The following is a 10,209-nucleotide window of genomic DNA, read 5'->3' on the forward strand; positions in this document are numbered from 1 at the left end:
TTTGTAAGTTTAAAGACCAAATAAAAATAAACTTTGAAGTTCATGACTAAACTTGTAATTTAACATTTTTTCGACAACTAACAATAGTTAGGACTAATTCAGTCCTTTTTTTTTTCTCCAAAAATTATTCCATGAATGCACGAGTCAAACATACGTTCTCATCAACTATTACTACAAGATTGACTAAAAAGAAAAGGAAAATTATTCCTATAAGATATGCATGACCCTAAAACACATCGAGAAGCAGTATAATTTTATCCTAGATAAGTAGCTTATCAAAGTATTTGATTAAATATTTTTGAAGAAATACTTAATTAAGGTCTCGTTTGTTAATAATTTGATTTTTATTTTTGAAAATTAAACTTATATCATTCACATTTCTTACAATAATTTGCATATTTCTTAAGTCCAATGGTTCAATTCTTCGTCAAATTCTAAAAACAAAAACAACATTTTGAAAGCTATTTTTTTTTCTTTTCAAAATTTGGCTTGGTTTTTTAAATCAATGGTGGAAAGTAGATAATAAAGGATTTAAAAGTAAAAATAGTATTAATAGTTTTAATTTTCGAAAACAAAAAATAAAATGATTACAAACGATACATAATTTTTTTTTGCTTATGGGCTGAAAATAGGCTCAACCGTGAATCAATCTCTACTCTTATTTTGTAGAATGATCAATATTTATTGATCTATGTTCATATGGAGCCAAGAACTAAGCTGAAAGTCAAATATAGTTATAGAAATGGGAAGTGAGAACAAAGTGGAAGGCAATTGTTAGATATAAAATGAAGACTGAGTTTTGAAGGTAAGTGAAGAGTGAGGACTGTTTAGAGGTACCATGTGGTACGGAATGGCAAAAAAGACAAGCAAAATGGCCTCTAATTTATAGTTTAAAGTGTAAGAGAATGGTAGTTTTTTGAGGAAATGCCGCAAGAATAATTGCTTTTGCTTATCTTCCTCCGGACATAAGCATGTGACCCATCTCCCAAATAATGGAGCCCCATCTCTGGCAACCCAAAACCTGCCTCTTCCATACCAACTCAACAATGGCCATAAAGTAAAGCTGTGTGTGTGAGAGAGAGAGAGAGGGAAAAAAACACAGTGAATCAATGAAAACTTTGCATTTCAGTTACATTTACGGGAATTTGTATTGTATTACGTGCGTGCGTTTCAATGGTGTCAGATCTTTTGGCTCTTTGGTGAAGAAGATATGGTGAAAAACTAATTTCGTGTCGACCCTTCTTCTATTTGTTTCCAACAACAACAATCCGTGTTCTAATTTCTTTTTTTTTTTTTTTGAGAGAAAACCCCACTTCAAATGCTCCTTCCTTGATTTTCTTGTGGGGGGTTTGTTTTTTTTTTTTCTTCTTTTCTTTTCATTATCTGTTTATTGGGTTTTTTTCTGTATGAGACCCCTTTTCCCCTTCTGGGTTTTTGTTGTTCAGATCTACCAGTTAGCTGAGGCTGTTGGTTGGAGATAAAGGTTGATTCCAATTTCTTAGAGGAATTTGCAGTTGGGTTTCTATGGCTCTTGATTTCTGATGCGCCTATTAGTTTTGTTAAGGTAATACAATGTTCTTGCAGTTGAAGTTTATTTGGAGTTGGGACATCCAACTACGGAATGAGTTTTGATAGGTTTGTGATTCCTGTTGGCTGAAAATATAATTGAAATTTTCTTTCTTCTTTATATTGAAAGAGCATATATGACAAGATTTCGTTTATTGGGGAAGATGGGGAAGTTTCAAATCCGGAAATTCTTGGTTCCATTACTACTTGTGATAATTTCTGAGTATCTACAAACTGGAGATGCCAACTTCAATTCCCTTTTCATTAACTGTGGATCAAGTTCAAATGAAACTGCTGATGGACGGAAATGGATTGGTGATCTGACTTCAGAAGGGAACTTTTCTGTGGGCAGTCTTGGTGCTAATATCAATGCCTCCACAACCACTTTAAATGGCGATTCAGTCTTTGAGCCGCTGTATAAAACTGCTCGGATATTTACTAATTCCCTGAACTATACTTTTAAAGGTGTTTGGGGTAATCATGTTGTTCGGCTTCATTTCTGCCCCTTTCCTTTTGAGAATCGCAATGTGAACGAGTCATCATTTTCTGTCTCAGCAAATGGTCTTCGATTAGTTTCAGAGTTCAGCGTTCCCAATGAGATTGCATATAAGAATATGGAGTTTCAGCGTTCTGGGGTCAATTCAAGTTCATTCTCTTTGATTAAAGAGTTCATTATTTCCGTCAATTCAGAAGCATTTGTTATTGAGTTCTCCCCTTCTGAGGGATCATTTGGGTTTATCAATGCTATTGAAATCGTTCCCCTGGTGGATGAGCTTTTTGGAGGTTCCATTGATAAGGTGGGTGGAAGTGCTGTTAGTTTGAATGTGAGTGAAAGGGGAACTGAAACTATGTACAGATTGAATGTTGGAGGGCCTGTGATCAAGCCCACTCAAGATTCAAATCTTTGGAGAATGTGGGAAGTGGACTCGAGTTATATGATTACAGCAAATGCTGGGTCTGAGATACATAACAGTTCTAATGTAACATATGCTTCCACGAATGACCCCATTGTAGCTCCTCTTCCTGTGTATGAAACAGCCAGAACGATGTCGGAGACTGAAGTGCTCGAGAAAAGGTTCAACATGTCGTGGAAATTTGAGGTTCATCCCGGTTTTGAGTATTTGATTAGATTGCATTTCTGTGAGCTGCTGTTTGAGAAGGCAAGAGAGAGGGTCTTCAAGATTTACATAAACAACAGGACTGCGGTTGAGAATTTTGATGTGTTTGTACGAGCGGGGGGAATGAACAGAGCATATCATGTGGATTTCCTTGAACCAATATCGTCCAAAATCAACACCCTTTGGATTCAATTAGGCCCTGATACGGCTGCAGGTGCTGCAGGAACAGATGCTCTCTTGAATGGTCTGGAAATCTTCAAGCTGAGTCAAAATGGGAATCTTGCGTACATTGACAGGTTTAATGCCTTGGAGGAATCAACGGGAAACTCAAAATCTCAAATTCTCTGGATAGGCATTGGAGCAGGTTTAGCATCTGTTGTTTTTCTTGCTGTTATTACCATTCTCATCATCTATTTCTGCAGAATCCGGAGAAGGAATTTCACTAAGAAGAACTCTTCTAGGTGGAGAGCAGGATCCAGTCATGGGGCCACTGTCACCAACACTTACGCCAGAGGGTCTTTGGGGGGAGGCCAAAGTGTATTTGGGACCTTGCCATCTGTCAGAGTTGGCAAATGGTTTACATTAGCGGAGATTCTTGCAGCGACAGATAACTTTGATGAAGCTCTGATGATCGGAGTTGGCGGTTTTGGTAAGGTCTACAGAGGGGAGATTGATGATGGTACTCTTGTGGCAATCAAGAGATCAAACCCACAGTCTCAGCAGGGACTTGCCGAGTTCGAGACCGAAATCGAAATGCTTTCTAAACTTAGACATAGACATCTGGTCTCCATGATCGGCTTTTGCGACGAGCAAAAGGAAATGATCTTGGTTTATGAATATATGGCGAATGGCACTCTTAGAAGCCATCTCTTTGGGAGTAATCTCCCGCCCTTGACATGGAAGCAGCGGTTGGAAGTGTGCATTGGTGCAGCCAGGGGACTCCATTACCTTCACACAGGAGCTGAGAGAGGAATAATTCACAGAGATGTGAAGACGACCAACATACTCTTGGATGAAAACTTTGTTGCAAAAATGTCTGATTTTGGTCTTTCAAAAACAGGTCCTGCTTTGGATCATACCCATGTTAGTACTGCAGTTAAAGGCAGCTTCGGCTACCTCGATCCGGAGTATTTCAGGCGCCAGCAGCTGAGTGAAAAATCTGATGTCTATTCTTTTGGCGTGGTATTGTTAGAAGTTGTTTGTGCACGAGCTGTCATAAACCCAAGTTTGCCTAAGGATCAGATAAATCTTGCGGAATGGGCAATGAAATGGCAACGCAAGAAGTTGCTGCACACCATCATAGACCCACATCTCAAAGACAAATATTGTCCAGAGTCTCTGAAAACATTTGGGGAGATAGCAGAAAAATGCCTTGCTGATGAAGGGAAGATTCGTCCAACAATGGGGGAAGTTCTATGGCACCTAGAATATTCTCTGCAACTCCATGATGCTTGGATCCGCACTAATGATGCACAAAATTCTTGCACAGTAAACTTAGAAGCACAGGCTGAGGAACAGAGGCTAAAGCTTGATGAAGAAGAGGAAAGCTCCAACATGAAAGCTTCAACTCCAACTGATCAGTTATCCTAATAGATTTGGTTACATAATTTGTAAGGCCAACTGCCTTCTGCCTATATTCAATTAAATTTTTTTTTTGTTATATTCTTTTTTGAATTTGTTCTTCCACTATAGAAGTATGAACCTTAGATTTTCCTGTTGCCTTCTAGTTCTATACTAATGGCTGCATTACTGTATTGCTCAAAATGTAATTGGTTATACACGATAGGGTTCTTTGCTTTTGTTCATTGCATTTCTTCACATACAGCTTTCAAATTCTGCACAGTTTCCTCCAAATATCATTTATATTGTTATCATTTGTTAGGTTGAAGTCTACTATCATTCTGGGAAAGTGAATTTGAAGTACTTTTTTTGCTGCTTATATTAAGTAGTTCTCATGAAAAACACATTTTAGGAAGAAAGTGATTGGCCAGAAATCTTATACAGTCAAAACACAACTGTTCTGAGCATCAATGGCCATTTCATAAACTCCTCCGAAAATACAAAGAGGGATGGAGATGTTCAGTGGAAGGTAACAACAATGCAGGAAATGTCATCGTAGCTCATCTTAGACAATGCCTTTTTGATCAATTCCTCTGAAGCCTTTTGAGCATCCATAGCCATTTCTCTGATGCAATCACAAGCCTCCTGGTTTGACATCACCTGCATTTTTAAACAAAAAAGCAAAACAAAGTACCATCTCAGTAGCTCTTGGGATCAAGCAGCCAGCCATGAAAGTTACCACCATTGTTTTACACACCATTGTTTTACAGTACAAGAGTGATTAACTATGGAAGGAGTAGTCCTCCAAAATCCCACATGGAAATCTCTGAGCTTTCTTTAGATCTTTCTTATTGGGTCAATGTCTTTGTTAACCATTCAGTATCAGAAGAAAGCCTTCAGGTGCCAAAAGCCCCCATTTTTCCATTTTTTCCCTCATATGCCGAGCGTTTGATTTAGAATGTTTTGTCAAGTGAATCGAGGATAAGACAGATGAGCAAAAGAAATGAACCTTCCAGAGGCCATCACTGGCCAAAATGGTGAACTCAGTCTCATTGTCAATAGTGAGGATCCTGATATCTGGTTCTGAAGTAACGTGTTCTTTCAGCTTTGCATCACCAAATGCCCTTGACATTGCTAGCTGACCATCCACCCGTGGCACACTTCCTATCAAACAAAAATTCAATAGTAAACAACACATGGAAAATCAACTGAAGAGTTTATTTGCAGATTCATTTGTTGTCATAGGACCTGGCATTTGTACAACAAACCCGCCTCGGCTCTCGACAAGCTCCTTCTCCTTCTCTGGTTCGTGATCAACCGTAATAGGCTTCGCTGAGCCATTCCTGCATATCACCGCCCGTGAGTCGCCTACGTGAGCCACAATTAGCTTATGTCCATCAATTAGTATAGCAGTGACTGCTGTTGAACCTCCTCTCTTTCTCACTTTTTTAGCCAAAATCTCTTCATCTGTTGCTTTATATGCTCTCCTGATTGCTCCTTCAGGGTCTTCCCAGAAATCAGGCTGTCCAAATTATTCACAAAAATGAAAAATGTTGAGTTACTTTTCTGCTGTTTTGTTGAACTTGAACCTTCCCCTCTAATGACGGTTGTTTTTTTTTGCTTTTTAAAAACCTGGCTCAAGATGTTATCAAACAGATGGCTCTGCAAGTACTCTGCGACATCGCGACCGGAGTGGCCATCAAATATTGCAAATAGTCCTAGCTTGTGGTCATCGACATGTCGTTCTTCGGCAACGATATAGTCCTCCATTCCATGATTCATTTTGCCTTGTACTAGATGCGATCCATAAATAACCTCTCGTCGTTTTATTTGCATCAAACCTCCCTCATCTTCCAAATCCTCCTCGTTGTCGTTTCTACTGTCATCTTCTTCCTACAATGTCAATCCAAAAACATTGCGTAGAACAGCATAAATCCATTGAGTAAGAATATGACATGTATAAAACAACATTACTCTTTATGATGGGCTTTTGAAAAACAAAGAAAAACATCCAATATCCAATGATAAGACAGTAAAAGAAAATTCTTGGAATCAAAATCAGGTAGAATTTGAATATCTTTGAAACACATCAAATCATTAGCAAGAAAAAGATACTAACAGTTTAATTTAATGAAAGAGAAATGTTCAACCAAAATCAAATCTGGTTAGACAGGGGAATACTTCTTAAAAATTTTGATATAGTTATGAAAAATAAAAATAATTCTCTTCATGTGATGTGGTAGTATATTTTCTTAAGAGGAAAAAGGATATGGATTGAAGATTAAAGAGGGAAATTCCACCTTCATTTAGGGGTTGGTGTGTGAAATCTTTGCAGAATGAAGTTTGGCAAATGAAAAATGATCATATAATTAAATTATAAGGTAATCAATAATAATAATAATAATAATAATAATAATAATAATAATAATAATAATTGAATTTAGAATGTTGGGTGTGGTGACGACATGTCGTTTTGTAAGCATATGGATACCACGTGGTTAGGAAGATCTTCGGTTTGGTGTCTGCCACCGCTTCCATGTGGCGCACGACAAAACAAAACGCCGCAACATTACATTACCTTTTGGCTTTTACAATTCATGCTTAGGCTTTGCATTTTATTTATTTTCTTTTTTAAGAGACAGGCTTCGCATTTGTACGCATAGAATTATTAAAATGGGTTAAAATCTCTTTTTTGTAATATACTTTCAGCTCTGTTATATTTGGGTAAAAATCTCTAATCTTTTTAGTACAACCACGACAAGAAAGTGATCGAAATTTCTACTTTTAATAAAAAAGGTTATGTTAATTATTTTTAAATTAAACTTATTTTACTATTGAATGTCTAATTTTCGTATATATATTTTCAAATAATTTGAAAGTTAGTATCTATATTTAATTTATTGTTGATTTTTCTATAAAAATTTAGTCTCCCTAGATGAAATTTAAACTTCTTTTAAATTGAAAAATAGGATGAGATTTATTATTATTATTATTTAAATAATTTCAATAAAAAGCAAATTTGAAAAGATTAAATTTAGGATTTATACGAACTAAACTTAGACATTTGAAAGTATCTTGATCAATATAGAACAAAACTCAAATTATAAACAACAAAATGGTATTTTAATTCTTAAAATTTGTAACTATTTAGGGGCATTGTTAAGAAAATGGGGTAGAATAAACATGGTAACAAAGAAGAAAAGAGTTTTATAAATAGTTTAAAATATCACCACTATTATAATTGGTGTCCCAAACGTGAAGTGGTCGATAGTAACCCACTTCTAGTTGGTGTCCCAAATGACCTCTTAATGTTAAAATAATCAATTCTCCCTCCCTCCAATGTCTTTGTGACTATTTTCTTCGGCCAAAACGTTGATGATCACCTTCGACGACCAATTCATTGTGTTCATTTACATTTTTTCTTGTGTTAGATTACTAAGTTTCTCTCCGAATAACAATGGAGATTAGATGACAGACTTGAACCATAAATCTTTTCATCACCAAACATATTATTATACCAAGGGCGGTATGCTAACTTTCATCTCTCTCACTAGGATAGTAAACACACATTCATTTATTGGATGAGAGAAATATTCTGAAAATTATAATGAAGACAATATGATGAATTAAAATTTTGAAAAGAACTCAACATAAAATGAAAATACACAACTTGCGACACAACCAAAATGATAAAATAATTAATTGTCTCTAAAACTTGGATTGAATGTTGGCTATTGTAGAATGATTAATTTGAAAAGCCTTTGCAAGAATATCGATTGGGATATCGGGCTTTGATTAAAAAACTGAATTTTCAATGGTAACAATATCTGGATTTTGGCTGCTAAAAGCTACAATCGCAATTGCAGAGCGATATGAACAATGTTTTGATGAAAGTTAATTAATCCAATGGGAAAGACAAAAGCATCACCCTGGTTCAGTGTCTTAATTAGTTATGAGACGGTTTTCTAGATTGGAAGTAACGAAGCCAACTAAGAGTGTGCCTTCGAAGAGGGTCAATACTTCAGTGGCATGAGGGTGAGTGTGGGGAATAACGATGTTGTTCGGGGCAAAGTCAAGGTGAGCAAGAGAGATGCCAAGAGTGTTGAGCCTTGAGATTTGGACAATATCAACGGGAGTTATTTGAGAGCCAACGGAGTTGTTTGTGTTGCCTGGCACATGCAATCCACTTGAGAAGAAGTCTTTGGCTTCTACAAGTTTGGGATCCTTGCAAATTATTCCATTCAATTTCACTTCTACGGATGCCAATTAAAAATAAACCAATATACAAATTAACTCTTTTACTTTCTCGTAAAATATTGGTAACAACAATAATAAAAAGATATTAGATAAACTCAATTTTTATCTCAAAACCAATTGATTATGAAAATTATTTGGATCTGTAACATAAAAATCTTGAAATGAGATAGAATCCGATGCGAAATCAATAGAATAAGTTAGGGCAAGGAAGGTGAATAAGAAAATTGGAGTGAGCATTATTATTAAATTTTGATGTGAAGTAGAGTTATTAAGGCCCGGGGTATGGTTTTGGTTTGAATTGTGTGAATGATTAACAATAATAAGCTCTATTTATAGGATCACTTTGGCGGCTATTTATTTAATAATAATTGAGGCGGCTTGAAGAACTTTAATTATTTCAAACCTTAATACCAATAACATGCATTTTTATTTCAAAATTGTATAATTATTAATGTTGTTGGAGTAGCTGTTGATCAATTCTGTAAAAAGGGAGGGCGGGCGAGGATCATAAAATTAATGGTTATTTTTAAGTTAAAAAACGTTTTTGGCTATTCATAAAATAACCATTTACTTTATCGACTTTGATTTATAACGATTTAATCTTTTATTTTCAATTTTGTAATAATTTAATCAATAAACTTTACTACGTAACAATTTAGTTCTTATACTTACAAATTTATAATAATTTAGTCTCTATTATAGAAATTAGAGTTAAGATTTAATAAGATTTTTTGCATAAATAAAACGATAAACTAATTAGAGACTCAATATTTTCATAAATAACAAAGTCTATATCAAAAAACAATAAAATAATAAAATTTGACATCTAATTTTGATAAGTTTATTTGCATTAAGGACTAAATTGTTATGAATTCAAAAGTACAAAAATTAAATTGTTACATAGTAAAGTTTATGGACTAAATTGTTATAAAGTTGAAAATATAGAGACTAAAATGTTACAGAATTGAAAGTACATGAACTGAATCGTTACAAATCAAAATTGAAAGATTAAATTGTTACTTTCATAAAAATTCAGAGACCAAAAGTGTTTTTCAACCGTTGTTTTTATTATGATTTTAATTCGTTGTTAAATTGGATTCCACAAATTAACAGTTTACTAGAAATTTAATTAATTTTAATGAAAATCATTGGTAAAAAAGTGATTTTTCAGAGAATATTAAAATCTACTTTAGAAATGGTTAATTTTATTTGTCAGTTTAAAATCTACTCTAAATTATCTCTTTAATAATATTATTTTAAATAATTAGCATGGAGTATCGTCACATATGTTTTGATAATGAATTATATTATTTCTAAAAAAATTAATATAATTTAATATAAAAATGATTTTAACTAAAAATTCTTAAAAAAAATTTAAAATCGTCCTAAACATATGAGTGCTGATTGATAATTATTTTATTTTTTTTTTTAAATTAAACTTATGAACATTACATTCACTTCCAAATTTCTTTTTTTGTTATCTACTTTTTATTAATAATTTAAAAAATCAAGTCAAATTTTAAGAACTAAAAAAAATAGTTTTAAAAAAGTTATTATTGTTTTTTAGAATTTAACTACATTAAGATATAAATTATTGTAAGAAATATAGATAAAATAGATCAAATTTAAAAAAAAAAACAAAAAATCCAATGCATTAGTCAAATTTGGCTTTAAAATGTGGTTTTAAAATAACACGATGGAAATGGTC

At 34.1% G+C, this 10,209-nt stretch overlaps 2 protein-coding genes and 1 pseudogene across 2 annotated transcripts; 1 reads left to right on the forward strand and 2 right to left on the reverse strand.

The window, feature by feature from the left end:
* The first annotated feature begins 821 nt into the window (after positions 1-821).
* LOC120073088 (probable receptor-like protein kinase At1g30570) lies at positions 822-4,489 on the forward strand. Its single transcript, XM_039025697.1, has 3 exons — positions 822-1,213; positions 1,446-1,564; positions 1,697-4,489. Exons 2-3 carry the CDS (start codon positions 1,542-1,544, stop codon positions 4,272-4,274), a joined length of 2,601 nt encoding a protein of 866 aa, XP_038881625.1. The 5' UTR covers positions 822-1,213; positions 1,446-1,541; the 3' UTR covers positions 4,275-4,489.
* Positions 4,490-4,657: 168 nt separating this feature from the next.
* Positions 4,658-6,843, reverse strand: LOC120073069 (probable protein phosphatase 2C 28). The gene is made up of 5 exons (XM_039025680.1): positions 6,823-6,843; positions 5,877-6,137; positions 5,493-5,766; positions 5,254-5,408; positions 4,658-4,904 (listed from the first exon to the last, which is right to left on the reverse strand). The coding sequence occupies exons 1-5, from the start codon at positions 6,841-6,843 to the stop codon at positions 4,764-4,766; spliced, it is 852 nt and encodes a 283-aa protein (XP_038881608.1). The 3' UTR covers positions 4,658-4,763.
* Positions 6,844-7,952: 1,109 nt separating this feature from the next.
* Positions 7,953-8,738, reverse strand: LOC120073089 (annotated as a pseudogene).
* Positions 8,739-10,209: the final 1,471 nt, after the last annotated feature.

Source organism: Benincasa hispida, chromosome 3, assembly GCF_009727055.1.
Source record: "Benincasa hispida cultivar B227 chromosome 3, ASM972705v1, whole genome shotgun sequence".
NCBI classification, from domain to species: domain Eukaryota; kingdom Viridiplantae; phylum Streptophyta; class Magnoliopsida; order Cucurbitales; family Cucurbitaceae; genus Benincasa; species Benincasa hispida.